General features: G+C 42.4%; 1 protein-coding gene and 2 non-coding genes across 5 annotated transcripts in view; all 3 read right to left on the bottom strand.

Annotated features, from left to right (window-relative positions):
* The window catches only part of LOC119160789 (O-acyltransferase like protein), a 625,262-nt gene that overhangs the window by 285,007 nt on the left and 317,183 nt on the right, over window positions 1-23,072 (bottom strand). For all 3 annotated transcript variants that reach the window (XR_005108333.2, XM_037413024.2, XM_075880874.1), the window contains exon 4: window positions 19,858-19,942. Coding sequence is in view for 2 of the 3 variants with exons in the window: in XM_037413024.2 (XP_037268921.1) it covers window positions 19,858-19,942 (85 nt within the window). In the remaining variant the exon portion in view is untranslated. The remainder of the gene's footprint in view (window positions 1-19,857; window positions 19,943-23,072) is intronic.
* Window positions 20,894-20,966, bottom strand: TRNAT-CGU (transfer RNA threonine (anticodon CGU)). The gene has a single exon. It is a non-coding gene; the product is annotated as a tRNA-Thr (tRNA).
* Window positions 21,353-21,425, bottom strand: TRNAT-CGU (transfer RNA threonine (anticodon CGU)). Its single transcript has one exon. It is a non-coding gene; the product is annotated as a tRNA-Thr (tRNA).

Below are 23,072 nucleotides of genomic sequence, written 5' to 3'. Positions count from 1 at the left end.
TTACCAAAAAATTCTCAGCAATTGCTTCTGGAGAGTGAATGATCATTCCACAAGGTTTGAAGAGTAGGCCCTTGCTCAGTCATTGGTCAATATTTAACGTGGAAGTGGAAGAATCACTGATAATAAAAAATGCACAACTGTGCTTCTTCTTAAGCACTTTCTTGAATGCCCATGCATACACGGCTTTATTTTGCACTCACTCAGCAAATATAAACATTTAAAATGGTGGTAGAGGAAAAGAGGCTACCTATTTACCACCTCTTGAAGAAATTAGGGAGGTGCTTGCTGTGTTAGGAGTGCTTACTCTGGATTTTATGGCATTTAGAGCATCTCTACTGAGTGGTAATATTTTGGGTTTAGATATACACGATTAAGACACCCTTCCCCTCCCAGAAAAGTCCCAGAAGGCAGCGATTCAAGAAAGAAAAAGAGCCCTGAATGGTGGCTCTTTCAATTAGAAGCTTGTGTGATTAAGCCTCCTCCGAAAAGAGAAGAAAATTATTACAAAAGCACGAGCGAATTGAGCGACAAATAGAGGCTTTGGAGGAAAGGAATGGCAGACTTCAGAACCCCTCTCAGCCATAGGCCGGCAAACTCCCTCACAAGCCGGGTCACTAAAACTCGGTTTGGGCCATAAATGAGAATCATAATGTGCTATATGTGCAAATACAATTCGTGATTGATTGAGCTTCACAACTTTTGTCGGCCTGTGCTTTCTACACACCTTCGAAAATTTAAAGACAATTTTTGGGGAGTCTGTAGTTCGCATTCTCTTATATTATAAGAATCTCTCGTTAACACTGGCCCATCTGCCCTATGTAGGTATGGCTGAAGCTAAAAGAAACATTTTAGATTGCGCCTGTATCATCCTCAAGAAATTTTTTGATTTGTCTGCGAAACAAATGGAAGTCCAGCTTCTTGTCCCCTCTTATTGTTTCTCGACATGACGGCGTATATATCAACTAGTACCTAGTCTATTGGTGGCCATAATACAATGATGTTGTATCTATTCATCACTTTCTTTAGCCTGTGAGCTATGTTGTCATTGTAAGGACTACAGACGGCACACCCGTTACTTGCTGTGCTTCTCACTTATTATGTTCACAGAAGTTCAGCATGAATCTCTACCAACAAGCTCAGCTGTTCGTCACTCAAAGTTGTAAACTTCTATAATGCAGTGAACATTCTTTTTCATGAATTCTTGGTACCTATTATCTGTCACACCTTAAGTTTCTGTTATATCCTCCAGGTCAGCCACTTCCGACACAAACACTGCAGCTGCTGCTACCACCACCACGGCCGATATTTCACTTCAGCCATAGCTGCATCACAACCACTATTACCACTTCTGAGCCGCTACCGCAGTCCTTTTCAATGATGTCTCCCCTTGAGAAGGCTTCACATGCTTCCAAAGGAAGCTATCACGCAAGTGTGCGCTGCTAAGAAGTTTAGCTTTCAATGTCATTGATTTTTTCAATGGGCAGAATAATTGACAAGTCTGCCAACTTCATGTATCTTGAACAGGTTTGAAAGTACGTGTGTCTGTCAGTGCAGGGAACAAAGTTTATGTAAATTTCAAAGTAGCCTATTTTTGTTTTATTTTACAATACTGCAGGCCGCTTCTCAAACCTATGCAGGAATGGGTTGAACATGAATACACAAAAATGGAAGGAAAAAATGGAACCTATGTAAAGAGCAAGTAAGAGCAAGAAATATGCACATTGTATAGTAAAGAAGGTGTTCATATAAGTTCTGAATTCTGCTCATGAATATGAAACAAGAGCAGTTCACAATATCAGCTGGCAGCATATTCCGTTAAGAAATGGTGTGTAGAATTAAATAATTTTTCTAAGAGTTACGTTATTATTTTGTGTACGAAAGTAGCAGGGCAAGCAAAATTTAGAAAAAAATACTTTTTAATTGTTTACTAGATATGAGAGCAGATTATTTTTTCGCAATTTTCGTGTACCGTGCAATCCTGAGCAAGTGCTTCCACTATGGTGAAAGTGACGAGATTTGGAAGTGTGGGGGGGGGGGGGTCCTTGGTCTAGTCTTGCATCAAAAATCAATATGGTGGTGGTAAATCCGCACGTGTTTCTCGCAAAACTGATACACTTCAATAAGTATGCCTGCATTCATTATGATCCTGCTACCTCGTTGCGCTTCTAAATAGAGAAAGTGAAGGACACTGCAGAAATGGCAGGAAGGTGCGGGGGGAGGAGGTGCTTGCTCAGTTGTTCGCGCATGTTATCAATATCTTAAAAGAAAGAGGATGGTACTTGTTTAGGTGGAGACGCTTGCTTGAGATATTACAGTATTGCTACTCATCCTGCGTATCTTTTTTAATCAACTGAAAGAAAGCGACCTGAAAGCAAATGGCCCTTCTCCAGATGGTATATTTGTAGCTTCGTTTTTTTGTAAGTTGACAAAGAGCATGAAGTTTAGCATTATTTAGGGAAAAGAGAATGCCATTCAACTAGTAATGTTTAAGCATTAACCGAAGTCAGACATAGTGAAATAGATTAGTTGGCACCGTAAAAAAAGGCCGGCACAAAAAAATGTGCAAATTGAATTGCACAAATTGAGCTCTACCTTCTCGACGTGAAATTTTTTCGTTATGTCAGTATGATAATTTTCAAATGGCAAAAGTTGTCATGCTGATTGTTTGTGCACATACTCAAGCAAAACATGGTGGTTTACTGAACTAAAGCCAGAGTTTACATACGTCAGAGTCAGAGTTTACATACACCCGCAGACCCTAAATAAGTCAGAGTTTACATACACCCGCAGACCTGTCTTATTTAATGATGGCAAAGCGGATACACGGTCTAGAAAAGCTTTGTCACAACCCCTTATTAAGAGGCAGTAACCGGGCAGACTCAAATGGCTTACCTAACAGCCCCCAAAATGCACTGCGCTTCATCAGTTTAATATCAAGTCCTTCTAGCAGGGGTGCAACAGCTGCGCAAATTGCGCCAATTTGATACAATTCCCGATTGCTGCACCAAGCTGCGCCAAAACCGTGAAATTGTTGAAATTGCACCACGCTGCGCCAAAATGCCCAGCCAGCCTCAATTTCTTTAGCTGTCCTAATTTCGGTGAGCAATGCAGGTCATGTGAGCCACCTGCAGCTTTGCGCTATCAGTGAAAGCACGGAGACCCGAACTACAGTGCCTAGATTATATTTATAATAATCTAGCCACCAACCCTATGCTCATGAGACATGATCGATCAGATAAACTAACAACACTGCATGCCCATCGGTCCACTGACTGCAACAGATGCGTATTGGCGGGACGACCGAACTTAAAAACAAAAATGTGTAGATGTAGCCACCAACGCTTCGTGGAAAATGTAAGTTGTTTTGCCAGAAAACGCCGATATGGCTTAATAATGCTCGAACAAGCTCGACGTGCTGCAAATGCCGGCGTTGATTACCTTAGCAGTGGCGCACAAAACATTTTTGTCTTGAAGCTGCGTCGTCCTTCCCACGGTCCTGGAGATAGATATCTGGTACCGACACCGGGGCAACACGCGCGTCGTTGTTACTTTATCTGGTCGGTAGCGCCTTGCAAGGTAGCCGAAGCAGCACATAGCCCAACGGTGAAAAAAAAGAGGGGGGGGAGGGGGTGGTGAGTGGTTAGAAAACTTGTTGACTTTGGTTCTAGAGCTGCTTGAGTCACCTTTCCCGCACTAGACCGGTGCCCCGCGAAGAAATGTGTTGTGATTCACAAGGGGCTGTTCGGTATACTGGGACACTTTACATTTTGCTCAGTTACTCATGCGTTTGTACACTGTTCAATTCTGAGTACCACTATAATCACTGACGTCTAAATAGGCTACTGGCAATAATTGCAAGCAGTGTGTGACATTTATGCTTCCTTACAGAAACAAACTAAATTGTGCGCCAGTTTTTTTTCACAACCTCTACTTCTCGGTTTTACGAATCTCCCAAATTTCAAAGTCACAGTCTCGACAGATTGATATTGAAATTCTCAGAGTTTGTGTATTGATTTAACAGGTGCAGTATACGGTAATAAGCACTTTATTAATGGTTCCTTAGCAAGGTGGTTCAAAACACTAACTTCATTGAAATAATATTGTAAATAGTATGCTCACACTACACAATTTCGGTTATGTTGATTGTTTGTACAAGTTTTTACCTCTAAATGTAAACCTTCTTTTTTATACTGCTCCTAATTCGCTACGTCATGATAAAAATGCATGTTTTTTTTTCACAACCTGCTCCAAACTTGGAATTTAGCGCTTAAAATTTAACATTTTGCTGCTTTGGAAATTGATCTAAATGGTATTTCGGCTGTAGCATTCCTGTTTTAGCATACGAGCAAATGTCGGTAGGGGTCCAAAGATAAAATCTGACCTCATAGTTTTGTTACAAGCACCAAGCAATGAATTAAAAAGGAGCAAACGGGAATGCTCTACAAAGACTAGCCCCTAACTCTTCAGTTTCATCTCACAAAACGAAACATTAGTTAAAGTCAATGTGAAAGCTGCTGAGAGTGAATGGGCTTTCGTGCTGACATTTGTCTCAACGAATATAAAGTGCTGAAAAAAAACACCATGTAAATAAGCCATGTAGTGATATTTATCCAAATAGCACGCACCAGCACTAGTAACTACGCCTTTATGTTTAAAGGTAGCGGCTGTTGAAAGTGTCCATATAATTGTCATTGCAATAATTGATTTTGAATGAATGGCTAGGTAAATCACTGAACAACTCAAATGGGTTAACAATAATGGTTAAACAATCGAGTATTGCTCATCACAAGCATGAAACTTAGGTATTCCGGAATATTCAACCCTTCAAGCAATGATTTCATCATCAGCCCGGCTAGTCCTTCCATGTAGACTGCAGTGTTGACCAGGGACTTCCTGGCTGCAGTCGGTGAATACTTGGTATTCCTCAGTGTCAATGTTTCAAAACACCTCCTGAGTGACTGCACAGCATCATTTATTAAGTCTTCATCATAGACTGTCTGACTGATACCATAATAAGGTGGCATTAAGAGCTGGTTGGTATGCAAAACATCACACTGTAATTTTTCTATTTTTTTTCGTCAGTGTTTTTCTCGGCAGCGATGTAAAATCATCGGTGGCACTACTTAATGATGCAATACTTCTCTGAACAACTGAAGCACTATTCTACATCATAACGCATTGCCTCAAAAACTGAATCACTTCTACACTTACCCTGTCTCTGCGTGTTTATATTGAGCAGCACCCTGCATAGGTTAAAAAGAAATCTGGGAGTCACTCACACTCCCTCATGAAATATACTTTTTCCTTAGGGCTTACTCGCGGACAGAGACTCGTGGCTCAATGCAAGTCTGGTAAATGTGGTGAGTCGACTTCCGAGTCTGTTAAAATATGATGATCTTTTCCACACATGGTTTTAATGCTCCTTAATAGCAATATGTTGCATAACTGGAGCTCCAGTTGATGATCTTTTCCACATATGGTTTCAATGCTCCTTAACAGCTATGTGTTGGATAACTGGTGCTCCAGTTACAACCTTTCAATCTGAGACCTTTATATGGTGACTACTACCGAGTAAGATCATCTCTATTCAACGAGATGGTGCCTCAGATATTTTCATGAGAACGTCCCAGGAAAAAATTCGCAGGAGGGCATGTTAAGGAACCTTGACTCTCCCCCCTCCTTGAGGTTCTGGCTTCTCAACTATAAATATTGACTAGGCGTACAAATGCTTGCGCAATGAGATGTGTGAGATGTGAAAATTGCGAGCTCAAGGCGCAATTCCATGAGGAGGGAGGCCGCTACACTGCCACGAGACACTGCAAGGTGCCAACTGGAGCACCCATTATGCATTATATTGCTTTTATGGAGCACTGAAACCATAGGTGAAAAAGATAATATTATTTCAACGGACTCGGAAGTCGACTCACCAGACTTGGTCATTGAATTAAGCCACAAGTCAGAAGGAATCCAAAAGACAAAATATATTTCATGAGTGAGTGTGAATTATTTCCAAATTTTTTTTGCAAACCTATGCTGGGCACTGCTCAACATTAGTGAACAGAGACAGGGAAAACACAGAAGTGGTTCGGTCGGCCAGAGAAGTGTTGCATTTCAAGCAGTCAAGTTGCATTTCAAGTAGATAATCATGCTTGTGAAGCACTGCCGACTAATACACGCATCAGAAAAAAACACAGGGTGATGTTTCATGCACTAGCTAGCCCCTATTACTGCTTTATTTAGGAATGAGGAACTCAGTCTATGAAGAAGTGAGAAGTCATGACGCTTTGAAGTCACAGAGAAAGTGTTTCGAAAAAGAGTCTCAGGCAGGCACACTGAGGACAAACAAACATTCACCAACTTCCAAAGGGCAAATGCTGCTCAGCAATGCAATCTACGTGGTGGGACTGGTAGTGCTGGCGAATATGAAATAATTGCTAGAAGTGGTGTTTAATATTTTGAAACGCCTGTGTCTATCTGAACACAATTTGTTTGTTTCCTCAATATTGATACACCCTTCTGATTTGGATAGTAATTTAACTAGGTGTATGCATGTATGTAAGACGAATGGGTGGATGGATAGATAATAAAACTTTAGAGTCCTGAAAGACGCCGCCAGCACACAGTGAGCTGTTAATACTTTATTCATTTAGAATACATTATTGCAATCACAATTATATGGACATAATCGCGCAGTTGCGAGTGCTGGTACGTGCTATTTTGATAGCTATCACTACACGGCTTGTTTACATGGTGTGCTCGCAGTGCTTAGTTTTTGTTGAGACTACTAACAGCACAAAAAACTCTTTACTCCTGGGAGCGCTCCCATTTGCTTTACCCAGCGTTTTGTTTCGTAGAAATAAGTGAGATTGAATCCAAGAGAGGTAACTGCTAATCTCGATTCATAATTGCTATAATTCTTGAACAAGGGTGCCCATAGTTGCCATTCGCACCCTGGTTCAAGGAATATTGACATGACTCATTCATGCCTAGCAAAACAAAGCCAAAGCCTTAAAAGGAACAAGTTCCTTGCATGCTTTTCTCATAGCACTGTAGCGGCTTCCACATGACATTGTGTCCTGAGTTCTCATTTTTTGTGCTTTTGCACTAGCGTTTGGTGTGAAGCATGCTGCTATGGTCGTGGTGCCTTCTTTTAGAGGAGGGGGCAGGAGCATGCATGCTCCAGAGAAGCTGCTGTTGGTGGCTCGTGTAGCTGCAAAGGGCTCATTAGGGGCTGTGCTTGGGGCTCCTTTTTTAATGTTGTTTTAGTGTTAGTTTCGGTCAGCTAAGGTTGCATGCTTGTGTTGAATACCTTATTTTATGGCTGACTAAACTATTGAGTTTTTTTTCTTTTCGGGAGGCAGGTTACAGTGGGGGGACTGCCACTTACAGCTTTGGCCCTTAAAAATAAAGTAGGCAGCTGTGCTTTTTTTGAAAATTTTTGTTTGCTGTGGGTGCATTAGTACTCATCACTAGCAGTTCGATTACATTCCTCATACAGCCTGAATATGCCATTTACACTCCTGCTGCTTGCACTTATCTTTTTTGTATGCATGTATGCTATTTGCTCACATAATAATCGCATTTTCATTTTTGGGTAATTTACTGATATAAAGTTGTGGTTTGTACAGTAGGTAAAAATTTAGAACAGGTCGAGTTAATCTAAAACTAGAAGCTGGAATTGTGACGGCTACGTTGTGCCATAATCAAACCATATAAGGTTGAAGAGTGCTTATCGTCAAGTTACAGGCACATGTTCGCATCGCCTTGTAATGAAGAAGCCCTGAAAAGCCTTTCCAAGTAATCATCAAATGTCTTCATTAGTGAAACTTAATTCATTCCGAATCGACTGTTGGTAAATATTTTGCAATTTGCGAAGTACTAGCGGAGCTACAGGAATTTGTCACATGTTACATGTGCTTTCTTTTACCTTTCGTTTGAGTGAGCACACTCAAAGCCACATAGAAAGGGAGGACTAGGGGGCAAGAAGCTATGCCTATTTATTGACGTGCGTTCTCACCTTGAGTGCTTTTATTGCCCTTTTTTTTCAAACATGGGGCTTCTTCTCGGTGTAATCACAAACAGGTGCACAGGCATGTGGCAGCCTCCAGTTGCGGTTGTATACATTGTACTTGAAGCGCAGTCAGTGTGATTTGGAGCCTCATTTGTTGAGGAAAATCAGCGTTTTTCAGGTGACTGATAATAAATTATGTGCAACAGGCTGCATGCTGCCCTATAATGTCTGTCTCACATGGTCTCAGGTGCCATGACTAACCTCGGCAGCATTTTCTGACCATGCACGAAAAGTGTTGCGGGGTCACTTCAATTGCTTCATGCGGGGTCCTGTGTACATTTTACTGAAATTGTTGAAAGAAATGCCCGATTTAGCATGACTAATTCCTGTATATCTGCCATCTGCTACACTTTATAAAAACAATTTAAAACAATATAAGTGATGAAAGCAGATGATCCAGGACCTTAAATTGCTGTACATTTAATGTTATCATCGAGGCACTCGAATAAAAAGAGATAAAGGTATCTCTGGTGCAAGCGTGCCCTTAATTGGCTATGCCTAATATGGTTTTGCCTGCTTAAACATCATAAAAGCGCTTAAATACGACGAATAAGAATTCTCTGTGGCAAGAGTTTGCGATCAAATGCTCAGATAATTCTGGTTCTGGTTTTCCCGCTTCGCTTGAAATTTATTGTTGTAGTTTGGTTGCCACAGTGAATTCGAATATTAAAGTTTTAGTGCAAATTCAGTATTTTTCTAAAGTTTCTCGAACACTTTAGAATTCGTTTCAAAAACTTCATGTGAAATTCTAGAAAAAAAGCTTAATAGGCTTCCAGAGTTTATTCTTATGAGTTGATAGTCTTCCTTTAGGCAAAATTGATGAAGTGTTGGTAAGGTAGCGTTTCGTAGTTGTCTTATTAAGAATGAGGCAATGCAGCAATGGTATTTATATATACACGACTGTCTTCATATACAATATTTTGTGCAGCCAAAGAGTTGATCAAATTTCAGGTCAAAAACCACTAAACATAAGCTCCTGCCTCTTACACATCTATCATCTCCTTGTTAGATTCAACCTTTTTTAGAGTCAGTACATTTGCGACCATATCAGAGTCAGAAAGGCAGCTTTCACGAAATACGAGTGTGATGAGGTGAAACATATTAAAAATTTGGAGGGTCCCTTTTTGTCAGCCATTAACCATAATTTTTGTCTTTGGTAAGTAAGAATAGTTCAAATAGCAAAACTTGAAATACGAATTGTATCGAATAGGAAACATTATTCGAAAGATAGTCAAAAATATGAATATTTATGCACCCCTAGTTATTGTTTACTTTACAGTTTTACCACAATTTTGCGCACATTCGACATTCTAGCCGTGTCCCCGACCACCACTTGGCCCTTCTACCTTCCGGAAGACCACGTGCTACGTTTTCAGACGTCAGAGCCAAGCACCTAAACAGCATTCCATCAGGATATACGCCAGCTGCGAGAACGGCATGTCCTTTGTGGTGCCTTGACCAGCCGCAAGTATGTCTAGAAATTCCGGGAATCAAAAAGAAAAGCAGTCACTCCAGAGAAGCATTGAAGCAAGCAACACTGCTATTATTACATGAGTTGTACTTAGACCGAACACAGATATACACTGATGGGTCCATCTCATCCAGCAGCTCATCAGGTGCCGCTGTAATTCCGGCTGCAGAAATGACAATCAAGTTTAAGTTGTCGCATATGACTACATCTACGGCATCAGAGATTGCTGCTATAAGGGCTGCTTTACAAAATCTCATTCAAGAATGTCCAGGAAAATGGGTCATATTCTGTGATTCGAAGGCAGTGCTTCAGAATTTGCAGTCTGCGATGCGTAGGAGGAGTCATGACCAACTGGTACAAGAAATAAGACATTGCCATCATAAAGCTCTAGCACGAGGGCATGATATTATATATTAATGGCTGCCTTGACATATCGGTATTACCGGAAATAAATTATCCGATGATGCAGCCCGCTCAGCCCATGAAGAAACCCGTGTAGTCCCGATTCCTCTATCAAGGAATGATGCAGCAAGACAACTTTACCTGCTGGCTTGAGATCTCACACGCACGTTCTGGTCGTCTACCAGCTTCCAAAGGTGTCAATTTTATGAACTGGATCCTTCGCTCAAGCTAAAGCTACCATCACAACTTTCCCGCTCCGATGCGACACTGTTATGCCGCCTTTGGTTGGGTGTTACATTTACAAAGGTGTACTTTCGCATTGGTATGGCAGACACTCCTACATGCGACTACTGCGGAGCTGAAGAGACCATCGAACACGTCCTGTGCAGCTGCGCTTGCTACGACACACAGCGATGCCAGCTCCGGATGGTTTTGAATCGACTTGACCCCGGATCATTTTGTGTGCAGAAGATACTAGGACCTTGGGCATCTGCCTCAGTTGCGCAGAAAGCAACTAAAGCACTGCTACTTTACCTTAAGTCAACAAACCTGAGCGACCGCCTGTAGACTGTGTGTGCTCCCCGAGTGTGCTCGTGATTGTGTGTACCTTCTCGTCTTTCTGCAACCTTTTTTCTCTCCTTTTTCCCTTCCCCAGTGCAGGGTAGCAAACCGGATGTGCGTCTGGTTAACCTCCCTGCCTTTCCTCGCATCTTTGTCTCTCTCTCTCTCTCTCTTGTTTTCAGTAGAAAAGACATGTGTCATTCTAAATGTTGTGCTAAGGCCCCAGATCAGAACTTGTGCATGTGCCAAGATCTCCACACATATTCCTCTGTGAGACCTTCTATTTACTTGTTTGAATTCGAAATTTTGAAACCTCTTGGATCAATTTTCACTATTGTAACTTTATTCTTTGAAGTAGTTATGATGGTAAATTTTAACTCTAATAGCAACACTTTGAGAGTGAGTGTAACGATGGTAGCCCCCAAACAAAAAAAGGATCACAGAGACATTTTTCTAATGCAGGTTCATCTGAGAGGCAGAAGAATGAGGAGTGGGCTTGGCTGCGATCGTGATGCAAGAGGCCACAAAGCTCCTGTGGAGTGTTCTTCAGCTTCAGAACAAGAGCCTCATAGTAGCCCCGCATTGGAGTATTTGCGCATCAAGAGGACAAACAGGTGCCGCTGAACAGGGCCCTGACAGTGAGAAATTTGAAGGTTGTGGCTAGTGATTATTGCTTGAGGTACTGGCATAAACTTTTGCCTTGCATTATTATCATTGTTGACAGCCTATTAGTCACAATGTGGCGAATTGCTTGCTGCAGCATGGGACAGATGAACAATCGCTGTCTGTTTATTACAGACTAGTTTCATCTTGGCACAGCTCTGAGAATAAGAGCTACCGGGTGCAACAAGTGCCAGATAGCCTGCAAAATGGTACACTTTAAACGGGGTTTCCTGGCTTAAGTACCGCTTGCACAGCAGGTCTATTTATATTAAAAGCGGGCAGTGACAACCGACACAGTTGTCAAGGCGCTGGGAGAAACAAGCTCACGCTCGGCCCTTTGGGCTTAGGAGATGGCCCACCATGGGGTACTGTTCTACTTCCTCCTTGCACACAGAACACTGACACACTTCCGTGCTACCTGCATCGTGTGCTCACGCTCTTTTGCTGCTGCATTTGCAGCACAATGTCGTTGTCGTCGGCTTAATCGTTGTCGTTTGGGTTCAAAAATTTTCTTGAGGCATCCTGACGTTCCACATGTTCACACCAGGCATGGACGCAGAAGTTGCTGAATGGTAGCTTGCTAGCACAAGTGTGGACAAAGAGCAACAACGACTATGATGTCAATACTGCAGCTGTGCGAACTCTAAGCTGGGCAACAATGGTGGCGACTGGAAGTTGGGACTCAGCTTCAGGTCACTTTCAGTGATTCAATAATGCGAGGTGCGGCATATAGCACTGGATCAGGCACGCAAACTTCAATATTCATATAATTGGCTGTCTAAGATATAATTGTTCATCAAACTTGTAGATATGCATGTTTAAGAGAATCGATGTCGCAGGCTATATGAGCCACAAACATTTGTGTCAGTACTTTTCATGGTATTTTGCTTTATGTTTTAACTTAGAGGTAAACAAATAATTAAATTATAAAGTGCTGCATGTATTTGCCCATTAGAGTGCAGATGGTTTTGCAAAATTTGTGAATCAGCCAGCAGATATACATGCGCCTAGCCGGCTGAGAAAGATAAAAACACTTCCTTGCAAAATGTTTATTTATATAAATAAATTCGAGGACGAAAATATATTTGTCTTGTTTTTTCTCCAATGTCTCCACACTACACTACATACAACACTGTTCCACCCATGTCTACTGCGTTTTCGAACCACCATTAAATTGCCCTTTGCAGCATATTCGTAATTTTTACACTTTATAAACTGGCATTGCCTTATTACTTGGCTTAGGCAAACATTACTTATGACCTTTACTACTTGACCATAGGAACCGGGGATGTTCTGCAGAAGGACTTGTTCTTGGGCTAGTTTACGCTTGCTTAAAATGACATGATGTATGGTTCTGCGTGATCATTCTCTCTTTTTTGCACTACATTATGATTTTCAGCAGGAACCAGAGAATTCATAGGAACCCAATCACATATATTACCCACAAACCCTAAAACTCCTGTATGGCCCATATACCCCATATGCCCTATATGGTCCATAAGCCCTGCCCTATACCTCCTATATGGGCCGTAATCCCTGTATCACCTGTATTCAATAACATCGTATGATACGTGTCCTATCTGTATATGAATTTTAAGTAGGGGTGTTTTGATTGACTGGTTTGATTAGGAATGGGTATGCACAACACAACGCAAATATTTGATAACCTAAAGTTTTAGTGCCGTAGTTAGTACAAGGTCTTGATGCCATCAGTGATGTAGTCCGTAGGTCGTAAGATGTTTCTTTGGTTAAATATTTGTTTGAGAAGGCGGTATATTCACGCTTATTTTCACGGAAAATCATCTTTGCTAAGCAAAATTTGTACAATAGGAAAAACGGTGGTATTCCTAAAGTTTCAAACAACGAATGAGTTGATGAAAGCGGATAAGAAAGAATCATTTTCAAGTTTTTTTGTAAAGAGAAAACACGTTCGGCATCAGTCTTGTTCCATGTACCCCAGGATAGATAAAAGTATATTTGATAAGAACGAATCAATGAAAAGTATAATTGTTTCGTAATACATATTGAAAATAGGTAATTTATACTTGTATAACATATTAGAAGACCTAGACAACATAAAATTATATAAATCAAATGTTCACACCAAATTAGGCTCTATCTGAGAATGACTCCTGAAAATCAACAAGAATTTACGCGCGCAACAGTACATCGAATGACACTGTATTCTATATGTCACGAAACAGCACAGCCATGCTGTGCGCAAGACTAAAACAGGTTTTTTGGGGCCATTCATTGCCGCTGCTGTGGTTACACCCCCCCCCCTCTTTGAGGAAACCACAATCATCGGCAGACATCAGCCATCAGATCAGCGCACTCACAAATTAACCGAAGCCGCCCATATTACACGTGAAGGTTCATTTTGCATCGGAATATAGCATCTTTCTGTTTATGAAGGAAGTAATTCTCTTTTTTATAATTTTCATGTTTTTGGTACATATTTACCTTTCACATTGAATAAAAGTTATGCTAGGCAGTGCTTGTCTGAGTCTCTTCCCTTATCCCCGCGTTAATTTGCACTTGTTCGTACTTTAGAATGAAATAGCGGCTTACATATTGGATGGAACATAAGTGTGTTTTCTTTACGTTTAAGTTAATTTCATTCTCACTCAGCCAGATCTCAAGTTCGCTAACCCAGGTGTTGGCAGGCTGCTCTACTAAGTTTGTGGACGCTATGACGTCAAATGGCGCGAAATAATTCCGGCAGAAGCCGTTGAATGATAGGTTGGACCCAAGAAGAATGGCTGGACCTACCACAGGGGTTCGGCCATGAGTTTCACAGCAATGGGATTTTTGGGCGGAAAAAAGATGGAAGAGGAATCGTTATCATCATTGAACTACTATATCTCATTCTTTGTTGTCTTTCACTGGCTATCAGTGCTTATTTGTACATTATAATATTCTACAACCTGCCCCACCACGCATGTAGTGGGCATTTCCAGGCAATGTAGAGTTTGAGCAGGCCTTTAAATACGTTTCCGTTCTTTACATAGATGGCATAATTCCGCATTTGTCCTTCGCGACCCGTGTGTACTTTCAATATATGGCCTAGTGGCCGAAAGCACCAATTCTTTTTGTCATCTTGCAGTAGTACGACCTGGCCTATTATTAAACTTGGGTTAGGTCCTGGCAGAGACCAAAGCAGAGACCGCTGTTCTAGGAGATACTCTTTTCTCCATCTTTGCCAAAGATGATGCAGTAGCTTTTAACGATGCTCAAGATTCCTAATAATAACATTCTTAGTTGTGCGCAGCCAGGTTGAAGTTTCTCATGGGCTGAGATCCGGATAAGCCAGGACTGAACTTCTGAAGAGAAGTGGAGCCGGGTCCACGGGTGATGTTTCCCCTGGCTGCGTGTAGTCTGCGTCAGAGGACGGGAGTTCGCAACAGCTTCTATTCTTGAAGCAACGTGATAAGTTCCTTGCTTCCTAGACTGCTTTTGCCGAGAAATTTCCGAAGAGCTGACTTCATCAGCTGGATGAGCCTTTCCCACCAGCCATCCCCACGCGGGGCGTAAGGCACAGGAAATTTGCATGATATTTCATGATTGGCGAGAAATAAAGCAAATGGGCATCCACTGCTATGGTTGCCTGTGTCACGTAGTTATTTGCTTGCCTTCTTGAACATCGATGCACTGCCCGAGTACACCATATTAAGCATTCCTCTACGAGCGAAGAACATGTTGAAGACAAGAACAAAACTGTCCGATCAGAGAGATTATACCAGTTGCAGGTGTACCGCTCCTGTGGTTACGCCGGTAAATATCACAATGTAAACCTTAGAGCATTGGTGTTCCCTCCGGTTGAGTTTCATATATAACGGACCTGCAAAATCCAATCCGATAATTTTAAACGCGTCAGACATATTAGGTCGATTTTCTGGGATAGCAGCATGTTCCACATTCATGGGCTTCATTCGGAATCATCTGCAAAGGTAACAATTGTTGATAAAATTTTTTGTCTCCTGCCTCTCATGAACTATCCTGAACCACTAACGAATTACTGTCAGTACGGCTGTTACTCCAACAGGTAAAACATGGCAATGTGCTTACATGATCAATAGTCTTGTGAATTCATGGTCCTGAGGCAAAATAAGTGGATGTTTGTTTTAAATTGAAAGTTGCGCTCTCTGTAGGCGTCCGCGCAGATGAATTTAACTATCTGTATAAAACAATGGATGCAGGTCATGAAGAATTGACCACTTTGAGATCGCGCGTCCACTGCACAGTTGTTCTATATTTTGAAAAAAAGCCTTTTGCTATACTTTTAATATCCAAAACTTTTCGGCCATATTCTCATATTCTAAAGAAAGAGAACTTATATATGGTGCATGTGCGTGCCATATCCCTTCCAAAAATCCGTAAGCTAACTGTATAACGCGAAGAAGTCTGGTTAAGCTGCTGCACGTCTTGACGTTTACGACATCTTCAAGCGGCCATGCATATTTAGCAGTGGTTCTGTCTGCACAGTTTCTGGTTCGTTGCTGTTTTCTTGGGTGGCAAGCTATGTGGGCTAGAGTAGCTAAGCAGTTTCCGATTGCATTTACCATTCCGGTTGATGCTTGTCGAAGTGCTGCCGATGATAATGTTGTGTCGGATAATCAGATGGTTTCTCTTCAGGACGAAAATGTCATTGCCCTCTGTTGGTACAGTCGGCAATCTCGGCCACTCTGTTTCTCACAAAAGGGCTGAGTTTATTTTGGTGTGCCCGAATCCAACTCATAAAAATTGTCGAGTTTGACCTTCCTGTATGTGAGAAGTGAACCTGGTCCCATGATTTTCGTAGGTATTTCCATAGTGACAATCCCACAACAGCCCACATTAGTTCACACTTTGGAGGGGCCAAGGCATATATAGATGTCATCCAAGACTTAGGCACGACAATTTTTTACAACTGCCATTAAGGTCCACCGTTATAAGCTACACGCATGTTCCATGAGCGCTTGTACTTGTATAAAAGAAGATATGGACATGCGTCGTGGTGATTTCTTCTTTTCAATGACTCTTGACATAGGGCGGTATCTTAATGAGTCTTGACTGCGCAATTACCGTACAGCCTCCTTTTCACGCCTTCTCGATTTGCATGGGTAACTTCGAATGCAACGGTATCCGTAGCAGCCAAAACTTCCAAATAAGACCTTCGCTGTTATCGTGAAAAGCGAAAAAATACCGACAAGATCAAACATCCTGGACGCTGTTCTTAACATTGTCTGTTTCGATTCCTCTTTGAGCGAAAAGAAGAACTGCGTGACAGGCTTCGAATAGCATGTCAAGTAATCATCTTCAGCATTCTATTGCTTACCTAGAACCATTGTGCATGTACTGTGTGATCCTTCCAAGCACTTTCAGCTTTTAGAGAACACTTCCTGTAGTCAAGCGTTCTTTGCCTTCCACTTCCGATGGTTCATCGCAGTGTCTTTGAAAATCAACTTTACGTTTTAATACACATATAAGCCCACATTGAAACGGTCGGCTCCTACCAGCAGGTCGTCCCCGTAGATACTGTGATTCAGTATCCAGGCAACGGTTTGTTATCCTCACCGCTTACGCTGTTCAGGTGGTGGAGCATCGTTTTCATCGACAGAAAAAGGCTGGATGTTGACTAGAATGGCACACGTGCTATTCGCCATTCGATAATGCTGTTTTCACCACGTATTACGTTCTCAAACCATGAGCATTAAAAAGCACCTTGATCCGCCACCTGTATTTTATTCTGCAGGAAAGATTTTACAATGTCTGCGTTGATGGTTATCGGGTGGCATCGAAAACGAGGCAAAACCTGTAGCAGATATGAATTTAAAGCTGTACCTTTGTCCAAACAGTCGTTCAGTGACATGTATCTTTCATGTGACGAGGCGTTAAACACTACTCGCAGTTTTGTGGTCAGCTAGTATTCTCGTACAACCTCGCTCTGCGGCATGCAGTAGACGGCGTTACCAGATTGTTGCTCCAGCACCACCTCGCCATGTCCTATTTACCAATATTTACATATGTCGTGTCGTAATTCTTCACTAGGCCATCATAACGCGTGAGACTTTTGACTAGATTATGAAGCCGGTTTATTGCTGCGTCCCGACTGTCGCCTAAAAAATGCTTGCGATGTTCTTTCCTTGGTAAGACGATGTAGTACTGACCGCCTCACTTTCTGATAGTGTCCTTTTTCTGTAAAATGTTCCAGTTGGTCGGTGGACTTCAAGACTGGCTATCGGCAAATCGAAGTCGACTAGAGGAACTGAGAAAAGACTGCCTTTATAACGCCGGACGACCTGTTGTAGTTCAAGGTCATGCCATTTTTTCATTGCAAGGCACCTCTGAATGTACAGTGAGTCATGGATACCGTCCTGGCTGGCTTGAAGTGTCAGACTTTCTTAGTTTGCTTAGGCGATGTAGTGTTTTCTTCGAGATTTGATGAACATCCCCAGCACCTTGAATTTCTACTTCAAGCAATCAGAAGCTCTCGACTCACCTTAAATTCCGAGTACTGCCACTTTACGTACAAGGATATCTTCTTTCTGGGTTACACGATCAACAAGGCCGGAGTGCGCCCAAACCCGCAGAAACCAGCTGTTATCACCGCTTTCTCGGAACCCACCAACAATTTCTCGGCTTGTGCGCCTGTTGCGGACACATCATGCTTTTTACTGATCGCCAAGCCACTAAAGCAGCTCATGAAGGCTGACGCCGAATACAAGTGGGGAACAACGCAAATTAAAGCATTTCAGAAGTTTAAACGACGTCCACAGACCCCTTCAATACATGTCCATTTCGATAAATACGCCGACATGAAAAGCCACACTGACGCAAGCAGCGTAGGTCTCGGCACCATTCCTGTTCAGAAGGCCATCGGAGAAGAAAAGGTTATCAGTTATGCTAACCGCTCGTTATGTAAGGCAGAATAACTATTCCACAACAGAAACAGAAGGCCTTGCTACCATACCTCTAGGTAAGCCCTTCAAAGTTGTGAGCGACCATCACAGCGCTTGTGCTGGCTTGCAAACTCCCTTCAGGCTTTCTCACACCATGTAGTCTAAGACTCCATCGTGCAAGCACTATGATGCTGACTGCCTCTCCCGTGCCCCCTTGGCCCCAACACCGTAGGATAACGAGGACAGTGACTACTGTTAGGCAAACTTAAGCATGAATGACTTCACCAAGTGAGAGCGAGCCGACCCTGAAATTAGGGCCTTGTGAAACAGTGTGACGACCGTGCTACCGTTGTTCCAAAGGTATTAAAGTGAGGACTAACGTCCATTTACTTGCAGAACAGCATCTATGTAAATAAAAACTTCTCGCCGCACCAGGGGCCAACTACCTGATCGTAGTTCCTTTGGTGTTACGTCCAGAAGTTCTTGATGCTCCGAATCATGACCCGGTGCCTGGACACCTTGGATTTTGCCATACACTAGCAAGGATACACGTAATGTTCGACTTACCCCGCCTCACTGACGATGTGACCTACTACGTAAAAACCTACTGAGGCCAGGTGGGCTTCTGCTGCCTATTGCGCAAACTCGCCGACTGTTTCAGCAAACCGGCATGGACCCACTGGGGTCGTTTCCGACGTCAAATTCCTTAAGCAAATGAATCATCGTAGCTACTGATTACATCACCCACTAAGCCGAGACAATGGCATTGCACAAAAGCAGTGCCACCCAGCCAGCAAAGTTCTTCGTCGACAAAGCTGTCTTGGGTCATGGTGCCCTAAAGATCATCGTCATCGTCAAGAGTACGGCTGTTACTTCAGACCGAACTCAGGCGATCTTGGCGAACAGCCAGATGAGCCACCGCTGGATCTCACCGTATCAGACACAGACCAATGGCTTCACTACGGGGCTAAAGAAGACAATCGGCGACATGCTGGCAATGTACATCGACCTCGAACACAGAGTGTAGGACGCCATCCTTCCGTACGTGACCTTCACACACGACACAGCAGTGCAGGAGACAACGCAGATGTCGCCATACAAGTTCGCCTACAAAGGGAACCCAGCAACAATGCTCGACGCGTTTGCTCAGCGTTAACGCGATAGCAACAAACTGGAAGGTCATGCGCATCATGGTAAGCAGATCAAAACGTGCCCCACGTTTCTCACGCACAAGCGACATATGAAACGTCTCAATGATAAAGGTGTACGCGAATAAGCGCCTCAGTTTTTACTTCGCTGTGTCTGAAAAGCACGCTCTTATTGCAAACGGAGACTGTGCAACAAATGCAGTGACCTTTGTGCGCCTGCTAACTACAATAAGATCGTTCCGGTGAAAGCTAAAGACCAGCCAAGACATACGATTCTCCCGACCACAAGATAAGGGCGCTAGAGTGAGCGTTCAGGGGCTTTACGTCCACCCCCTCCTCTCTACGAGGCAAAGTATGCGTGGGAGATGAAAGCACACTCCGGTGCGCACTCATTGGGCCATTTTGCTGGTAATGCTAAAACACGATAGTTCTTCCACCCCTGCTCGAGATGTCCGTTACCAGCGGTAAGTTGTAGATATATATAGCATGCCGTTTGAACGTTGAAGGACGGGCTGCTCCGTGACTCAGTGCCTCACAGTCACGTCTTAGAGGTTCTCAGTTCGTTTCCGCGTGCCGGAGTTTTCAGGAACTTTTTCCTTTTTTATGTTTTCATATATACAGATGCCCAAGAGCGTAGTTGAACGCTAAGAAAGTACTCACACAACAGCAACTTGAGCAGTCGTGAGGCCTGGCGTGATATCCGTCATGCAGTATTTCACATTTACTGTCACCATGTCTCCAATCACTGTAAATAATAAGAACACAAAAGAAGTCACAGTTTTGCTGCAATGGTGAGGCAATGATTGCATAGCAACACATTGGGCTGTAATACGAAGCAAGGCAAGGATATCTAAAGTTGGAGCGCAATGCCAAACACACTATGCACAAAAGGAACACACACAAAGTTCATTCTTTGCACTTTGCAAGTGCAAGTAAGAACGACATGACGAGCACGTAATAACAACGTTCGCAGCTCGATACTAACTTTGTTTTTCAAAGACAAAGAACACACGAAACATATGCGGACAGGTTTACACTGATTAAACGCGAACTAACAAGTGTCGCAGTTGCTATTGCTCTATGCTTAAACATCACGTGTTTTTCACTACCGCGAGTAAAGTGACCGTTGCGTGCTCTATGAGCTTAACGCACTCTATTCGGTGAAAGCAAACGATGTGATATCTGCCCCCACAACGAGGAAAGCGCAAGCTGGGGCCTGGGTGACTACCCACAGTAGTGAAGGTTACGGGGCAGCGTAACACCACGAGCTCATAGCTATGCACGCCCTTCACACCATCTCAATGCATTCCTGGTAAGGTGAAGAACAACTTGGTATTCCTCCCAAATCGGCATATTGTTCGTGTTCAATGGCCTACATAAATACGTTGCCGCTAGCCCCACAAAAGTGTGCGGTGCTGTGCCGGAATGATAAGCGCTCCGCGCTGTCGAGCGAGAGGTCGCCGTCGCCCGTTTGATGCCGCGCTTCGCACAATATTTTCTGAGTTATTTTTCCGTCTGGCACACACACACACACACACACACACACACTCATATATATATATATATATATATATATATATATATATATATATATAATGAGATATAACAGACAGTAATGCCAAGGAATGTACAGGGGAAGTTATTAACATTAATGGAATGTAAATAAGAAGAAAGAAAAGTGGATGAAAAAATTACCAACTGTAAGCAGGAATCGAACCTACGACCTTCGAATTACGCGTTCGATGCTCTAACCACTGAGCTATTACAGCGGCACTCCCTCCATCCACTTTTTTGGGTTTATCTGTGAATTTTTTAGAAGTAGGAGCGACAGTCAGCGCCATCTATAAGCCAAACAACGAGTGTGAAAACACTCTTATGCGCATGTTTGGCGTCACGTAGCACGTGAACTTATTATGAGCGGGCAGCTGATTAATTGTCCCTCTTATACAACCTAAACACACCAAGTCTGCCAGTGCGAGACCCTCGTTCAATGAAATAAGGGAAAGAAGTGTATACCTAAGGGCTCGTTTTTCCGTGTTTTTAACACAATAATAATGAGATATAACAGACAGTAATGCCAAGGAATGTACAGGGGAAGTTATTAACATTAATGGAATGTAAATAAGAAGAAAGAAAAGTGGATGAAAAAATTACCAACTGTAAGCAGGAATCGAACCTACGACCTTCGAATTACGCGTTCGATGCTCTAACCACTGAGCTATTACAGCGGCACTCGTATATATATATATATATATATATATATATATATATATATATATATATATATATATATATATATATATATATATATATATATATATATATACAGAGGGATATGGCACAACGGGACGTTGTCAACATGGATAAATATATTTATTTCCCAACAGTTTCGGGAGGGGTCCTCCCTTCGCCAGGGGATGAGTTACACCAACATGAACGTTCAAATGGTTGCTGCCGCGTTCTCTCGCCTTGAAAGGTGTATGCGAGAGTGAGAAAGAAGTAAAAAAAAGAAAAGGAAAAAAGGGAAAAAGAAAAACCCCTGTGAACGCTCAGCACGAATATATATATATATATATATATATATATATATATATATATATATATATATATGAGATATATATGAGATATAACAGACAGTAATGCCAAGGAATGTACAGGGGAAGTTATTAGAACCAATGGAATGTAAATAAGAAGAAAGAAGAAAGAAAAGTGGATGAAAAAATTACCAGCTGTGAGCGGGAATCGAACCTACGACCTTCGGATAACGTGTTCGATGCTCTAAACACTGAGCTATCACAGCAGCCGTCCCTCCAGCCACTTTTTGGGGTTTCTATGTGAATTTAGAAGTAGGAGTGACAGTCAGCGCCATCTATAAGCCAAACAACGAGTGTGAAAACACTCTTATTCGCATGTTTGGCGTCACGTAGCACGTGAACTTATTATGAGCGGGCAGCTGATTAATTGTCCCTCTTATACAACCTAAACACACCAAGTCTGCCAGTACGAGACCCTCGTTCAATGAAATAAGGGAGAGAAGTGTATACCTAAGGGCTCGTATTTCCGTGTTTTAACACAATATTAATGAGATATAACAGACAGTAATGCCAAGGAATGTACAGGGGAAGTTATTAGAACCAATGGAATGTAAATAAGCAGAAAGAAGAAAGAAAAGTGGATAAAAAATTTACCAGCTGTGAGCAGAAATCGAACCTACGATATATATATATATATATATATATATATATATATATATATATATATATATATATATATATATATGTATGTATGTATGTGTGTGTGTCACGCTACAAAATGGAGACGCGTCGTGGTACAGATGCCCTGCGTTTATTCTAATGCACGCGCACTTCCTCTTCGTCGGCTTCTCCAAGAATCACCTTGTTAATGCATCACACTTCCCCCTCCCCTCGAGGAAGTCTCAATTCAGAAGGTTCAAAATAACGCTGCAGTTTGCTAACTTGCACAATGTCAGAGTTTCTACGTAAGGGTAGCACGGAGCGGTTTATCTCATAGTTCACTGTTGAGACATTGCGTAGAATCTTGTAGGGTCCTTCCATGACGGAACTCAGTTTGCCGTTGTTGGGATGCCACGGTGTCTCGTAAAGGACAAAGTCACCGACTTGGAACTCAATCGGAAGAAATTTTCTTTCATAAACGACTTTGTTCTTATTGTGGTAGGCGATAGAATTGGTAAATGCAGTCTTTCGCGCTTCTTCGACAGTTTCTTCTTGTTGTTCCAGTACAGCAGGATAAAATGGAATTCCATACATCAAGAAAGAAGGTGCGTAGCCGGTCATTTCGTGGGGTGTTCTGTTGTATTCGTCAATTACCTCCGGAAGCAGCTTAGTCCAAGACTT

This window comes from Rhipicephalus microplus, chromosome X, assembly GCF_043290135.1.
Source record: "Rhipicephalus microplus isolate Deutch F79 chromosome X, USDA_Rmic, whole genome shotgun sequence".
Classification (NCBI taxonomy): Eukaryota; Metazoa; Arthropoda; class Arachnida; order Ixodida; family Ixodidae; genus Rhipicephalus; species Rhipicephalus microplus.
This window is presented reverse-complemented; position numbering and strand designations above follow the sequence as displayed.